This window comes from Leucoraja erinacea, chromosome 21 (genome assembly GCF_028641065.1).
Source record: "Leucoraja erinacea ecotype New England chromosome 21, Leri_hhj_1, whole genome shotgun sequence".
NCBI classification, from domain to species: Eukaryota; Metazoa; Chordata; class Chondrichthyes; order Rajiformes; family Rajidae; genus Leucoraja; species Leucoraja erinaceus.
The window spans coordinates 21,433,034-21,450,843 of NC_073397.1; the positions used below are offsets into that span (position 1 = coordinate 21,433,034).

General features: G+C 39.0%; 1 protein-coding gene across 2 annotated transcripts in view; it reads right to left on the reverse strand.

Moving 5' to 3' along the window:
* The window catches only part of LOC129707390 (solute carrier family 12 member 5-like), a 568,649-nt gene that overhangs the window by 43,410 nt on the left and 507,429 nt on the right, over positions 1–17,810 (reverse strand). For both annotated transcript variants that reach the window (XM_055652387.1, XM_055652388.1), the window contains exons 9-11: positions 15,468–15,635; positions 7,357–7,455; positions 2,337–2,394 (exon numbers count right to left, since the gene is read on the reverse strand). In XM_055652387.1, the coding sequence (XP_055508362.1) occupies positions 2,337–2,394; positions 7,357–7,455; positions 15,468–15,635 (325 nt within the window). The remainder of the gene's footprint in view (positions 1–2,336; positions 2,395–7,356; positions 7,456–15,467; positions 15,636–17,810) is intronic.

Sequence of the window (17,810 nt, forward strand, 5' to 3'; positions counted from 1 at the left end):
GCCTGAGATCGCCATATCTCCTCCCTCTAAGCTGCCACGGCTAGCCCGAGATTATCAGTGTCAACGCACATACGCTCTGTCAGTAATGGACAATGCTCCCGGGCGGTCCTGGGCTTTCCTACCACTGTAAAATCAAGTGAATTAACCATACTGCGAGTATGTTGTGGTCATTGCGAAACTCGGCATCATCTCCGATGCCACAGTACAGAGGATCAAACCTGGTTCTCTAGTGTTGTGAGGCAGCAACTCTACTGCTTCATCACTGTGCCGCCCCGTATGTATGTTGGACTTTTGAATTTAATATTATGGGAACTGATTCATATGTAGGTGTGTCTATAAGTCAAGCGTTGGTAACCTGGGGAACACCTGCAACATGCATAATTTCAGTGAGGTCCCCCATCACTAGCTTCTCTGGTAAACTATATTTGGGCACAAAACTCAAAGTTGTTTCTATGATGCCAAGAATGAGTTTTATTGGGTTCACTAAACACACTTCATAACCACTCCAAATGTTCTTATTCTGTGGAACAAGGTAGATAAATCTTGTGGGCCTGATCAGATATAACCAAGGACATTGAGAGAGGCTGGAAAAGAATTTGCAGGGGCCTGCCTGAGATGTATGACTCATAATAAGACAGGGGCGAGGTGTTGGAAGAATGGAGGGTGGCTAATGCTGTGCCTCTATTTAAGAAGGGCTGCAAGGAAAATCCTGTGAATGATAAACCAGTGAGGTAGGTAGATCTTGGGCTAGATCTGTGGTTGGTAGGTTACTGGAGAGGATTCTGAGGGATAAGAGATATATGCATTTAGATAAGCAATGGCTGGTTAAGAATAGTCTGCATGGTTTTACATGTGGGAAATCATGAAGTAATCGAAAAGGTTGACGAGAGCAAAGCTGTAGGCGTTGTCGTATGCGGACTTCAGCAAGGCATTTGATACAGTTTCGCATGGGAGGCTGCTTTGGAAGTTTAGGTCACATGGGATCCAGGGAGAGTTAGCCGACTGGAAAGATACAGTAATTGGCTTTATGGAAGGAAGCCGAGGATAATCGTGCAGGCGTGGCTTTTTAGATTGAACGCCTATGATAAGTGCGGTGTCTCAGGATTTGGTGCATGGGTCTTTACTGTTTTTGGTTTCTATCAATGATTTAGATGAGAATGTACAAGGTATGATTAGTAAGATTGCAGATGACAATAAAGTGGGTGGTATTGTTGATAGCGAAAATGGATGTCAAATATAATAGCAGGATCCCGATCATTGGGCAAGTAGACGGACAAATAGTTGATGGATTTTAAAGCAGATAAGTGCAAGGTGTTACATTTTGTAAAAGCAAGCTAGATCTTTATTACTTAGAGCGCAGGAGGCTGAGGGGTGATCTTCTAGAGGTGTATACGGTCATGAAGGAAATTGATGGGGTGAATGCACAGTATCTTTTACCCAGAGTAGGGAAATCAAGAACTTGAAGGCCTAGGTTTAAAGTGAGGGGGTGAGATTTAATATTTTAGGACAGGTACATGGATAAAAAGTTTTTAGGGGGATGTGGGCCAAATGTGGGCATGTCGGACTCGCATAGATCGGGCATCTTGGTTGACATAGACAAGTTGGGCTGAAGGGACGGTTTCCTTGCTGTATGACTATGACTATGACTTGTCTCTGATGTGTAAACTCATAAGGTAATCGTTGATCGACAGTTCTGTGGATTTGTAATGGCCAACAGTTCAGCCTAATTTTGTCCTTCTTTGATAGCTATACATTCTGAAATGCATTATCTGAATTGGTAAGAGCACAGATTTAAAAATCGAACAGATTCAAAGAGGAATTGAATAAATATGTGAAAATAAACTATTTGTAAAAGATTGGGAAAGACCAGGGAATGGGATTAACTCTCTATAAAAGCTCTCATATTCGCAAAAGGCTATAAATTCCAGAAAAAAAATCTCAAACAAGCATTGGGAGTCAATTAACTAATCTTATTTTTGCCTCTCCTTCTCATGCATATTGAGGCCTGTTGTAACCTCCACCCAACCTGTGATTTGACTAATTCACACAGCAGGGGTCTGCACCTGCTAAGTGTGATTCCACCTTGATCCTTAATCATGTGTGTTAAGGAAGTAAGAAGGAATGACATAGGAATGAGAAAGTGAAGGGGAAAGGTCCTTTTAATTTATTAATGGGAAGTGACAAGGTTGGTATTTCTGGCTTGCCTCTAACCGCCTGCGAAGGTGGGACTAAGTCACCTTCTTGAACTGGCTCAGCCTTAGATACTGAAGATACTTGGAATTGAGTTACTGTTCCTTCATTACATGTTTTACCAATGGTGAATGAAATGTACTTACTTGTCTCGGAGCACCACACCTTCTATACATGCACCAAAGAGAATAATAGTGGATACATCTGTGATGGATTATGAAGGATCGAAACCATGTGAATGCAGGGAATTATCGCAAAAACAAACACTTCATTCCTCAGGGATCAAAGGGTGAAGAACCTAGGCCCTTGATTGGAGCAAAAGCAATGTTTTTATGTGTATTTTATTTTTCTACTTACAGCAGTGATGATAAATATAACTCCATTGCAATCCAAATGCTTTTGTTCCATTTTATGAACAGTAAAATAAGTATAAGTGAGGTGGAACATTGTCCACCGAAGCACCAGCTTTACAAGTCTGGTACCTGACGTGCCTGATCATTTACATTTATGTTACAGTTAGATCTCAGGGATACCATTCAGCTGGTCCTCATTAATAATTAAAATCTAACGCGATTGCATTATACAGATGTTCTGCCATCCATTTGCCCAGAATAGATGAGCATGTAAACATTGCTCAGAACTAGGCAGAATAATTCCTTGTGAACATAATAATACTCAAGCAATTATAAAGCTGACTAGAGTGGAAGTACTGGTGGACAATACAGGATTTACATCAAATTTATCAGATTTTTAATTTATATGGGAATTCATGTGAAAGGATTTGCTGTTAAATACATTACAACTCAAGCCTATTTCCAGATCTTTTTAATCTAATTTTTTTCTATTTTACTTCTCTCAGCTTGTCATTTGTTCTTATTAATCCTGTGGTCTTCCCGCAGCAAGGACTCAGTGAAAAAACTGACAAATGCCAGCCTGGTCAGTTGGAGCATAGAACACAGAACAGTACGACACTGAAAGAGGCCCTTCAGCCCGCTATGCCTGTGCCAAACATGATGCCTAGCTCAACTAATTTCCCCTAATTCAACTAATTTCCAAATTAAAAACATCTTTCCTATACAAAACTGAAAACAATACTCTAAATTTGGTCTCACCAATGTCCTGTACAACTGTAATCTGACCTCCCAAATTATATTCTCTGACTGATGAAGGCCAATGTGCCACTTTCAAGGAACATTGTTCCGGCACTCTGTTTTTACAACACTCCCCAGAGCCCTGCCATGCACTGTTTAGGTTCTGCCCTGGTTAGACTTCCCAAAATGCAACAACTCACACTCCTCTGTATTAAACTCCATCATCCATTCCTCAGACCACCTGCCCAACCAATCACAATCCTGCTTCAGTTTTGAACAACCATCTTCACTATCTACAATGCCACCCACTTTAGTGTCATCTGCAAACGTACTAATCATGCCTTGTACGTTCACATCCAAATCATTGATATAGATGACAAACAGCAATAGTCCCAGCACCGAACCCTGAGGCCCACTAGTCACAGGCCTCTAGTTTGAAAAACAACCTTCCACTATCACCCTCTGCTTCCTTTCATAAAGCAATTTTCTATCCAGTCACCTGGCTCTCCTTGGATCTCATGTGATCTCACCTTCCAGAGCTGCCCTCATCAACCTTTCTTGGTTACATCTTCAAAATACAGATTCGTGAGACACAATCTCCCACATTCAAAACTATGCTGACTCTCCCTAATCAGCCCTAGTCCATCTAAATGTGTACATACCTTAGCCCTCAGAATACTCTCTGGTTACATTTTGACCATAGTTAGTTAAACTCACTGGCCTATGGTTCCCAGGCTTTTCCTTGCAGCCCTTCTTAAATAGAAGCACAACATTTACCACCCTCCGGTATTCCGCACCTCAGCTGTATTTAATGATGACTCATGAATCTTAGCCAGGCGCCTGCAGCTTCCCACAGTGTCCTCGGATATATCAGATCAGCCCTTGGATATTCATCTGTGCAGGCTGATGAGATCATTTCAGCTGGGCATTATATTCAGCACAAACTGTGGGCTGAAGGGCCTGTTCCTGTATTGTACTGTTCTATGTTCTATGAATTATATCTACTTCCCTTATTAATTCAATGGACAACATTGGCTACTGTCTGACCTCTGGGACTTTGCCTGCGGCGAGAGACAATGCAAAGATCTTTGTCATGGCCGCTAAAATCTCCTCCTTTGCCTCTCTCAATTACTTGGGATAGACCCGGTCAGGCCCTGAGAATTTATCTACCTAAATGCTCTTCAAGAGTCCAAAAACCACCTCTGTCATGATCTCAATCTGTCCTAGCGTATTAGCATTCCCCACACAAAGCTCACTGAGCTCCATGTCCTTCCTCTCAGTAAATACAGGTGCAAAGTACTCATTTATTACCTCACCTGCATCCTATAACTCAAGTATAATACCCCTCCTTTATTTTTGAGTGATCATCCCTTCTGCCTCGTTACCCTCCTGCTTTAAATGTATGTATAAAAAGCCTTGGGATTTTCTTTAATCCGACTTGCCAATGGCATTTCATTGCTCCTTTTAGTCCTTTTCATTGCCCGCTTGAGTTCTTTCCTGCTAGCTTTATATTCCTTAAAACCCATGTCTGATTTCATCCTTCTTAACCTTACATATGGTTCCTTTTTCTTTTTGACTAAATTTGCATCCTCTTTCTTCATCCAAGGTTCTCTTACTTTGCCATCCTTTTCCCTTCTCTTATTGGAACATGACGGTCTTGTACTCGAATCAGTTAGCCTTTAAGTGGCTCCAAATTTTCAAATGTGGATTTACACTATAACAACTGCTCCCAATTTACTCTCCCTAGCTCGTGCCAAATAATGCTGTAATCTTTCTTACCTCGTCTTTCCCCAAAGTCCTTATTCATAACTATCGTTAGACCCTATCAGGCCCTTGGGATTTAATTGCCGTAATGTTCTTAAAGATACTCAAGACCAACTCCTTCTTGATCTCGAACTGCCCAAACTATATTAGAACACTCCACGCTAATGTCACTATCCTCCATGTCCTTCTCCTTGGTGAATTGGGGAAAAGGGTACTTGTTTTTTTTACCTCACCTACATTCTCTGACTCAAAGGATACATTCCCTCCTTCTTTCTTGATTTTACCTTTATTCTATTTTGTTGTTCATCCTTTATTCTACCTTCAACCAGATTCCCCTCTCGTTTTTAATGTACAAGTGAAAAGACGGGTTTTCGTGTATCTGACATTTAGTGGCTTCTTTTGACCCTTCCCTTTGCTCACTTGAGATCTTTCCTGTTAGTTTGAATTCCTCAAAGGCCCCGTGTGATTTTATCTTTTTTAACCTTGCATGCATTTCTTTTTTTCTTTTTGACGAAACTTACAACCTGGGTGGAGGAGTGACAGATGTCAATTATATTTAATGGCGGCGTTATATCAAGTGATATCCAGTGATTAACGCAGAAACAGTTTCACAGCCAAACATGAGGCAGTGGAAGGGTTAAGATGTATTGTATTAATGTTAATGATGCACTTTGGTGCCAGAACTACTGATAATGATAATAACGTGTCTCTTTCTTTCTCCCTCCAAAAGGGTCTCTTAACTTTCCCATACAAATGCAGCTTACAGTATGAATGGAGTTTCTGCTACAGAGTGACAATCAGGATCATCCTTTTTATTTTATCATTTTACCAGTTGAAAATAATGTGACCACGAATCATCCTGCGGCCACACATATTGTGCCTTCTATTAGGTAATACCAGGTGTTCCCATTATTTTACTAGTTTTTGCAAAGTTTTAAAATATTTTTTACATCTAATTTGTGAACTCAGGAAAGGCACCTGCTGTTGGCAACCTGTGAAGCTGAGGTCACATTGCTGTGGAAAGTGTACTGATTCCATTTGGCCTTTTGATATCAGCAGCTGCTATACCACTGCTGTACCTGTTGTCCAGTCATAAAATGCAAAGCACTCATGTATTCCCTAGAGCAAATCCATTATCCTAGAGCAGAGCTGAAGTGATCTATGCAGATGGACACAAAATGCTGGAGTAACTCGGCGGGACAGGCAGGCAGCATCTCTGGAGAGAAGGAATGGGTTCAAGATTCAAGATTCAAGATTCAAGAGAGTTTATAGTCATGTGTCCCAGATAGGACAATGAAATTCATGCTTTGCTTCAGCACAACAGAATATTGCAGGCATAAATAAATACGGAACAGGGTGACGTTTTGGGTCTAGACCCGTCTTCAGACTGATGCAGATTCTATGCAGACTCGATGCAGATCTGGCTTCACTGCCGACTGCAAAGCTCTCCATCTGTTATAAAATATGGATAATAGAACTTCGCACTTCAGGGGTTCCTGGTTTCAGCTGAACTAATGAATCTAGTCAGTCACTTTCTTTACACAAGAGATCTTGTAGGATTTAACAGCATTCTCCCCTGGAAATCTACCTGTAAACTGATCATTGGAAAGACATTATTTTCTGCCTTTGTTTTTTTGTCAGTTTTGCTTAACTGTAAGCTCACATATAATGCAATTACATGACCTCCCAACATATCCATTAATGTGATCTTTCGCTTTCACACACCATTAACAGTAATATTTGCACCACTGTAGCCAGCAATTTGCAGCATTTCTACACGAGGTTGTGGAGAAGTGTATTGGTGGTCCAAAGCCATTTTGGTGAGAAATGCCATCAATCTGCAGAAAGGGACTGACCAGAATTCTTGTTTTCACAGATGCTGCCTGACCCGCTGAGGTCCTTCAGCACTTTGTGTTTTTTTTTCTCAAAATTCTAGCATCTGCAGTCCTTTGTATTTCCATTTTGGAGACCTATTCATTTTAATGAAAGATCATTAGCATTCACAGATATTTCAAATACTTCTATTCTGCTTATCAGAGAGCAGCAGAAGAAAGTTTAGGTTTTATATTGAGTGAGTGAAATGAAGTGTTTCTGATGTATTTTCTCATACTGTATATCCCACTAATTTTATTTAATGTTAGCAGCATTAAACAGCCTCCAGCCACGCTTTTTATTATTTTTTTGGCTTGTCAGCAATTATGATTAATAACCACGTGAGATAAATTTAATGTTCTCCACTTTGCAGCAGTAAAGATGATCAAATAATAAGGAGCAGGTTGGCTACTTTAAACTGTAAGAGAGAAAAGGATACAGACTGCAGAAGTTGTTGCAATCGCCATGATGGTACCAATTGGAATAGACCTCTGGGCATCCCTAAGATCTCCAGAACGATTTGAACCAGCCATGATTCCTAAAAGAAATAAGAATAGGTTACAGGGATTACACAATGCCAGTGACACGAGCCTTGTGTATAAAACCAAAGTTCTTCAAGTTCTAATTAGCTTGGAGGCTGTATTAACAAACTCTCCATTGAGTGGAATATTACTAAAGGAAGAAAAATCGAGCAATATAAAAAGTGTTTAAAAATAAAACTCCATTTACACAAAGCTTTCCATAAATTGACTGATTACTAATTTATCACCACAGTTAAGGAGATCCTTGTTGTATAAACAGAGATGAATAAAAACAGTTACTATAATTCAAACTGTTTTGGTTAAAATTAAGAATAAAGTGGTTCTAACTACTTCTGAGATGAATTGGTTAAATTACGTTTTAAGAATGGTCATACAGCCCAATAGATAACCTCAAGGCAGATGGACACTGGTGTAAATACAGCATTCTCTTGAGATCTGAACAGGATATCTGAAATATATTTGCATCTTTGAATAACAGGCGGCTAGAAAGAATTACTAACCTGATTTGTTTCCCAGTTAGTGATCTCACTAAACAGCAGGTTTCACTCAGTAAACTTATTTAGCGCATTGTAAAAAAACAATAGCAAATGTCAATAGGTCTTTCTAATTAACACAATAAAATGAGGAAAGCTCCTGATAACTCATCACAACTTTTGTGGAAAAAGGTAGAAAGTGCTGAAGAATGGTCCCAACTTGAAATGTCACCTATCCGTGTTTGGCAGGGATGCTGCCTGACCCATTGAGCTATTCTAACATGTTGTGTCTTTTATTTGTAAACCAGCACCTACAGTTCCTTGTATCCACAAGTTTTGTGAAATTGTGGATACAACCTTCCAATTGAAAACTTTAGAGATTCTTACTAACACTTTTTTGAGAGTTCTTTCTGAGGGCAATATTGAAGGTTAAGGGCATTTCCATGTTGAAGTGATGTGCCTAATGACCATGAAAACACATAGTAAATTACTGGCTATAAACAATTTACAGAGCAACAATTTCACACTCACTCCAATAACAATTTAATTGCCTATTACTTCAATGTGATTTTATTAAAGAAATGTGAGGGTGCTTTGCCTTAAAATCTAATATTTACAAAATATCACCTTTTTCCGATTCCAATAAGCCTGATAATTTCACTTCTTACCAGAAAAATGTTGTGACAAAATTACTTCCAAATCATCCCAAGTTGGGGGTAGACAAAAATGCTGGAGAAACTCAACGGGTGAGGCAGCATCTATGGAACGAAGGAAATAGGGAACGTTTCGGGTCGAGACCCTTCTTCAATTTGGAGCATCACTTTCTTGAACATGGAACCAAGTGACTGTGTTTAAATATTGGACCTTGTGGGACCTGTGGGCGTAGCTGGCAATTGTATCAATACATTAAAGAAATGTGAGGGTGCTTTGCCTTAAAATCTAATATTTACAAAATATCACCTTTTTCCGCTTCCAATAAGCCTGATAATTTCACTTCTTACCAGAAAAATGTTGTGACAAAATTACTTCCAAATCATCCCAAGTTGGGAGTAGACAAAAATGCTGGAGAAACCCCCCCCCCCCCCCCCCCCCCCCCCCCCCGCCCCCACACACGGGTGAGGCATGGGATTATGTGCAGACAGATCCCTCAAGAGTTGATCTCTGCATCATCAGAATCTTTTTCTCAGGATTCAGATGAGAGGACCAAAGTTTAAAGGAGATTTTTTTTTACACAGACTGTGGTGGCGCAGATATTGATTATGTGCTGTACTGTTCTATGTTCTATGTTCTATGTTCCCATGCATCATTCAACATGGTCATGGAAGACCCAACCTTGGCTTCAGCATCACTTTTGCTCTCACTCTCCACTACCTCTTGACTCATTTATGGAGGTACGCATGAAGGAGTTTTGTGCTAAACTGCACAAATATATTCACAAATTGGAGGCGATTGGACTCCCAACTTTTACATTGTAAATCACTTTGCATATTGTTTAATTCTCACTTAAAGTTTAGAGCGAACAAACATGTAGGTTTATATGGTTATAAATGTGAACCACTGAATGGTGTGACCTTGGGTTACTTATCCAAATGATTAATGAATGCTTAATAAATGTGCATTAGCCTGCTGGTTTTCTAATTGATGGAAGCCTGCAGCTAAATGAACACAATGCAATTAGAATGCCTTCAGTCCCACATCAGAAAATGTATTGGAAATTAACTGCAATCGTAGATACTCTGGAATTTAAAACCACCCCCATTCCAGCACTAGGATTTACGCATTACTGTAATTTCAGCAGGCTTCCTGTTTTAAGGGATCTCGAGGCAATATGATACCTTCATATAATAATTGTTTGTTTTTCATGCAATGTGCCAACTCCTTCAAAAATAATTACAAATCATTTTGGTGAATGAGGCTTTAGTATTAGTCAGTTTTTTGAGCATATTTATTGTTTTTTGTTCTGTACGCAGCAGCCACTGATCTTATTGGGATCGTAGGAGATTGAGGTCAATTTTAGTTTTTGTTGCATGTGCAGTGACTGCTCAGCTGGTAAAAGTAACATTTACCTTTGAATCTTTAAACCTTTAAACTAATGTAATGGATAAGTGATTGGTTATTTTTTATTTTAATTTAATTTGTTAATTGTTTCAGGTAACATCACAATGTGTGTACTTAAGAAACTTTAGTTCCATCACAGCATTTTCTCCGAAGATGCGATCCTTGACCCTGAATAATCTCTGCTAAGTTTTAAATCATTCGAATTCTTATTTGTGAGTTCTTCATTAATTCATCCTGTGCAATATTATTCATAATGTTCTTTATCAAGGTCGATGTGAAATTGGTAATAATATTTTCACTGCACGACTCCTTCCTATGAAACCAATGTCTTTAGTGCTATTTACTCAATTACCTGTGAATTTAGATGAACATTGATTCTCCACCATTCCAGGATTGTGGATACGATTTACCATACCATAAATTCCATTGACTTGTGTAATACATTGTCATGTTCCAAATTATTTTTCCTCTTTCTCAACTGTGACGTTCTTCTTTAACATCCCTCTACGTTAGCACAATATGCTCTCTGCTATCTGCTTTTACACAGATAATGACCACTAATCAAAGCTACCAAAGGTCGTGGTTGTGAGTGTGGACTGTTGCTTTGTGCAGCAAGTCTCTGGTGCTTCAGTAGGTGGTGCCATTATACCAACCACCGTAGTAAATCCTTCACTTTGACTGGCTTGTCAGGCATGCAAGGTTCATCCGCTATTTTCCTCAATGTCGAAGCTATAGTAATGCAGGGTTAACAAGAGACCAAGCTGTCTTTATAACTTTCTCCATGCTGTGTATTCCTATTAAATCTCTGTACACTTCAAAATCTGGTATCTTACACATGCTTGACCTTCATACTCCACTGTTGGAGGCTGTGAATTCATTGTCCAAACCTCTTGAGTTCTTTCTGAATCCATTCTCTCTCCCTTCCTTTAGAACTCATTGAAATCTCTTTGACTCAGCTTTTAGTCACCCATCTTAATATTTTACACCGCTTATGTCAAATTTTGTTTGATATTACTCATGTGACCTTGTTACATCTTACTATTTTGAAGGCCATACAAAGATGGAAAATAATCAGTAAAATCCTTCACTTTTGACTAAAATCTCTATGATGATGTTTTCAGGCTTTCATTGAGTTGTGGAGAGAGTGTCCTTTTTTGTCAATGCTGAATGGGAGTGGAAGAAATTCACCTTTGCTGTTCGTGGCTGAGAATTAAACCGTAGCAGTAACTATGTGGGATTGCACTTTAGTCAACAGGACTGGCATTCTTCATATTGAAGGGGATACATTCTACGTAAATTCAAAAATAACAATTTCATATGAATTCAAAAATATTGTCATAAAATTAATATGTTGGCTATCCTCTCATTTTTCTCATTCAACATTCACTTTGCCTGGACCTCATCTAAATTAGTAATAATATGTGAAAAATAACTAACTTTCTTTCTCTCCTCATTAGAAAAGAAACAAAGGCTGCACCTACATAGTGCCTTTTATAACACTTGGTCTTTGCTTTTTCAATCAATTAAGGATATTTGAAGTTTAGATGTTATACTGTACATCATATGGTGAGCCTTAACCAATGCAATGTGGTGAATGTTCAGTTGATTTCCTTCATAGAGATTGCTTGAAGATTTAACATGGGCCCAGACTCTATTCTTCAAAATCTTTTAACCAACCAGGTGGGCTCAGATTAAACTGTAATCTTCTCAAAAATTCTCCCACAGCAGAGAATTTTCTTGGTTTTATATTTGAATGTCAACGAAGTATTTGTTTTATTTGCAGCGGATGCAATTAGTATGAAAATATGACCCCATATATATGACATGACCTGGCCTGAAAGGCCTGGATAGGTGAATGTGGAGAGGATGTTTCCACTAGTGGGAGTGTTTATGACCAGAGGCAATAGCCTCAGAATAAAATGGAGTACCTTTAGAAAGGAGATAAGAAGGAATGTCTTTAGTCAGAGTGTGGTGAATCTGTGCAATGTATTGCCACAGACAGTTGTGGAGGCCAAGTCAATAGATATTTTAAAGGCGGGGATTAACAGATTCTTGATTAGTAATGCCCCTGTCCCACTTAGGAAACCTGAACGGAAACCTCTGGAGACTTTGCGCCCCACCCAAGGTTTCCGTGCGGTTCCCGGAGGTTTTTGTCAATCTCCTTACCTGCTTCCACTACCTGCAACCTCCGGCAACCAACTGCAACCTCTGGGAACCGCACGGAAACCTTGGGTGGGGCGCAAAGTCTCCAGAGGTTTCCGTTCAGGTTTTCTAAGTGGGACAGGGGCATTAGAGTGTCCGGGGTCATGGGGTGAAGGCAGGAAAGTGGGGTTGAGAGGGAAAGATAGATCAGCCATGAGTGAACGATGGAGTAGACTTGATGGGTCAAATGGCTTTATTCTGCTCCTAGAACATATGAAATTATGAACAAGCTCTATAATATTAAGGACATTTCAGGACCAAGACTGGCAAAAGTTGTCAGTGTTATTTTTTTTTAATGTTATTCAAACATTCCTATGTGAAAGCTGATTGGCGTGTGGACATATTGCATGATGAAGAATCAGCGTCAATTATGTTCTAATGAATCAGATACTGTGTTGACCATTCACATCCAAATAATTGTCTGGATGAGGTGTTGATACCAAATAAAATGTAACTGTCATGGGTCAGTGGCCACAATGGAGAAATATTGATGAAAAAAGGCAAACTTCTCATAGAGACTGAAACAAAAACCGATAAATGTTATCAGGAGTAAATAGAAATATTCCACTAGCAGAACGGTCAGTAACCAGCAGCCATGGTTTAAAGTAGTTGGCAAAAATACCCGAGGCATCATAAGTCACTTTGCTTTATGCAGCACATGTTGTGATCAGAAATATATTCTAAGCAAGGGTGAAGCAGAATTCATAGCAATATTCAACTATGGATGAATACAAGAAGTGATAACATTTCTTGAACTGCAGGTAGAAATGGAGTATCTATTCATTGTTCATTGGAGAAATATGCTAAAATGCCAGCACAGGCATGTGGGACTGAAAGGTTGGCCAATAATATTTGAGAGTGTAGCAATAACCTGTAAAACTGAACCTCAGATCTTTTGGAGACGAGTTAGGATGAATGATTTCAAGCATCAGTGTGGATCCAAAATGCAATTTCATGGGTCAGAAGTTGTCTGAACATAATGTAGTTACTACAGCTGTTCCCAGGCTTGATGGCAACTTAATAGAATTGAAATTGTCTGTTGAAAATAAATTGCAGTTTAAGTAGTTAATTTCTTGCAAGTAGAAATCTGATTCGAAAATTAACATGTTGAATAGTGATATTAATTGCACTAACCCGTAAAACACAGCAGAGAATACTTTATAAACAAAATCTAAGAACAACATATAAGGGCAGCACGGTGGCGCAGTGGTAGAGTTGCTGCCTTACAGCGCCAGAGACCCGGGTTTGATTCTGACTGTGGATGCTGTTTGTACGGAGTTGGTACATGCTCTTGGCTTGGTAAAATTGCAAATTGTCCCAAGTGTGTGTAGGATAGTGTTAATGTGCAGGGATCCCTGGTTTGCGCAGACTCAGTGGGCCAAAGGGCCTGTTTCCGCGCTGTATCTCTAAACCAAACTAAACTTAACTAACACATTTGACAGTTCATTTTTAGAATAATGCTTGTGACATTGAGATAAAACATTAGCTTATATTGATAGTCTATAAACTTATTGTGGATTTTGTTAAATTGCCTTTAGTTATTGATAGGTGATAGACAGCCAATAATTTATTGGGAAAGGTCACTTCGGATCTCTGATTAATTGCAACTGATAAAATGGTTTAAAGATTGGCAGCAACACGATTATGAACAACTATTATTTGCAAAGTAGGTAGAATAGATTTTAAGTGGTGAAAAGTAGCACCTTCAACTAAGATTTTAGTTTTTGCTTCTATTAACTGCACATCTTTAGAATGATCATATCGTATCGTATCAAAACATGAACACCCGGAGAAAATCCATGTGCAAATTCCATACAAACAGCACCCATAGTCAGAATCGAACCTGGGTCTCTGCGCTATAAGGCTACTGTGCCACCTTAATCTTTCTTATCCATGTACCTCTCTGTTTTTTTAAATATTTAATTGTACCCGCATTGATCACTTGTTCTGACAGCTCATTCCATGTAAACATTCGCCCTCTGTGTGAAAAAAATTGGTCTGTTTTATATCTTTCCCCTCTCACCTTAAATCAATGCCCTCGAGTTTTAGACTCCCCTGACCAGAGAAAAAAACTGTGGCTATTCCCCTTATCTAAGCCCATCCTGATTTTGTATACATTTATCAAGTCACCTTGCAGCCTCCTACCCATGGAAAAGAGACTCAGCTTTTCCAATGTCTCCTTATAACTCAAACCCTACAGATCAAGTAACATCCTTTAAATATTTTTTGCACCCTATCATTATTCTGCTCCAATAGTAGGTTGACTAGAAGTGTACACAGTACTCAAAATGTGGTTTTACCAACATCTTGTACAGCTGTAAGATCACGTCCCGATTCCTGTACTCAACATCCCCACCAATGAAGGCAAGCACACCAAACATCTTCTTCACCACCCTGTCCATCTGTGTTGCTACTTTCATGCATACTATATATCTGCACTAATAGATCTTTCTGTTCATCAATTCTCCCCTGTGCACTACCATTTGTTGCAGATGTTTTCAACTGGCTTATCAAACCAAATGTATTTTTCTGAATTAATCTCTATCTAATTTTCCTTGCATATTTGCTGAGTCGATGTAATCCTTGATAACCTTTTGCACTGTCCACCATATCACCAAATTTAAAGCCATCTGCAAAATTGTTATTGTTATAGGCCTCCAGTCTAAAAAAAATTCTCTACCACCACCTTCTCTTTCCAACCTTCAAGCCAATTTTTGCATCCCAGTTTGCCTGGGCTCTCATCCAGATCTAACCTTCCAGACCAGCCTACCTTTACAACATGTTTTCTAAAGACCATGTGGACAATATGTACAGCTTTGCCATTATCAATCGTCTTGGTCACCATTTCCGAAAATATTCAATCAAATTGGCAAGACATGATTTCCCACAAACAAAGCCATGCTGATTACCCTAACCATTCCTCGCCTTTCCAAATACTGATAGATCCTGTCCCTCAGAATCCCCTCCAATAACTTACCAACCACTGATGTAAGGCTCACAGGTCTGTAGTTCCCAGGCTTTTTTCCATTATTATCACATGTAATGAGATACAGTGAAAAACTTTGTATCCTGGCGAATCATAGAATATGTAAGTACAATGAAACCATAAGTGAATAACCATCACAATATTAGCCACCTTCCAGTCTTTTAACACTTCACCTGTGGCTAAAGATGATTAAAAAATATATCAGAACCATGTCTTTGGTGTAAGTTCAACCCAAACAGAATCGGACCTCAGTCCATTTACACGATCTCCGCATAAAAATACTTCTTACCTGTTACTGAAGGGAAGTAGATGCCGACCAGCAGTGTGAAAAATGATGTAATGTCAGTGAAAACATAAGGTTGCTCCAAGTCAACTTTCCTGGAGGTGACGGGGACAGAAGGCAGTGCACTATGCTCCACAATCACACCTTTAGTCAGATAATTCGACCACAAATTCTCTGGAACAAAGAAAAATTAAAGGGGTAAATGTACTGGATTATCTTCATACAAAACCGTTTCAGCAGGATTATTATTTTCTCGATCATAGTGATGTTAATAAGCCCATTATGTTTGTCTGTCGTGTCATTTTGGGTCAAGTTAGAAAGTATTCATATTTTTTAATGACCTGAATCTCCCTCACAACTTCCTTTCCACCATCTTCTTTCCCTGATGGCAGATCACAGCTTTAGACAGGACATTAACCCACCTACATTTGCAGTCATCAATAATGGCACTGCTCAGAGTGCTCCATCGGATCAAACAGTTATAACACTGTGGAAGAAACCATGGTACTCAATACATCAATTTCAAAAATTTCTCCTGTACTCATAAAATGGTCTTAGTTCAGGAGATTCAAAACATTCCACTAGTTACATGAGATGAACAAAAATCTACAATGTTTTAAATTGAATCAGTTGAAAATATTCTGCTAAAAAAAAATCAATAAAGTCTTCATGAATTGGTTTGCACAATGTTCAGGGATCGTTTATCCTTCTGTGTGGGACCCGCCACACAGTAGAAAACATATGTAGATTTCTCTAATTTTTTATGTTTGGAAAGTATTAGCTTAAATTGCATATCCACGAGTAACTTAGAACATACTATAGTAACATCATTGGCAGATTAATAAACTTTCCAATGGGTAACAATACCAGTATATTGCATTAACTGTAGAAACAGGTCCCTACCCAATGCTACTGTTTATGATCCATTATAACGTTTGGGGAGGTTCTACATTCTCACCACTATCTGGGTAAAATAAACTTTCTGAATTCACAACCTGATTTGTTGCTGGCTCTATTATATTATAAATTCAAGATCTACCTAACCAATGGAGACATTCTCTCCATTTACTTTCACAATTTGAAAGACCTATATTAGGTCATAGAGTCATAGTTATACAGGCCCTTCAGCCCAATTTGCCCATGCCAACTAAGATGCCCCAATAAAACAAATAGAACTGCTGATTATTCTGCAAGAATGGTCCAGTCAAAATATGTTTAACATAACTTCTGTTGAGCCAATGGGCCTGTTTCCATGCTGTATGACCATAGCTATGACTCGAAGAGAATAAGGCCATTACAAAAGCAACTTGCGGGCTGGGTTTTTCCCCCAGAGAAAGAGAATTGAAGTTCTGTTAAACATATTTTGATGTGACCATATTTTGATACTCGGACGATTATGAACAGTTCTATTTATTGTATTAGTAGAAGGAAATAGAGGCACTGAAGGATGTATTAAAAGGCAGCAGAAAGATACAAGAAGTGCTACATGGATGGGAAAGGTTTAGAGGGATATGGGCCAAACGCAGGCAGGTGGGACTACTGTAGATGTGGCATCTTGGTCGACATGGGCACATTGAACACAATACTCAACCAATGTTCACTTGAGTAAAGCTTCTCTCAGTTCTCTAACAGTCTTGCCTATATTATGATGGGTTATAGAGGTGAATAATTATCTTGGAATACAATATTGGCATCAGGGAAAGTCTATTGAAGAGAAGTCACAACTGGAAGGTACTGCTAATACCAGTTTTCACCAATTAGGCCAAAACTGGCTCGATAGTTATCTGGATCACATTTATTTAGTTTTAATGGGACATATGAGCAATATTCACATCCTCAACTATGTGTCACTGTGATGATTGTACTCGTTCATATAAGCTGGCTGTAGTGATTGGAGTTGGACGAGATAGGGAGGCAGTGAGATGCAGCTGTTCTGGTGCATAAGTTTTAAGCAACTTAGATGATGTTTTTAGAGCCTGTGTCACATGGAGTTAATCAAAGTGACTGAAGACTTCAAAATTGGAATCATCCAGTCACTATTTTTGTCTGAACACTCCAGCTAATCACTCTTTAATTTTTCGACTTGCACATAAGCTCTGAAACAAAATTAAGGTGATGCACATATTGGCACAGTCAACCATTGAAACCTGAGTTAATGTCCTCACACTGCTGAAGGTTTAATCTCAATGGCAAATGAATGCAATAAAAATGATTAAATATGTCATATCCAGATTTCTGGCGGCTTGCCAAAAAATGAACATCTGTTGCAAAGTAGCTTATGACTTTGCTGCATTTGTAAGCCCAGAGGAACCAAGGTGAAAGACATTAAAACTAGGCCCAACAGGAAAC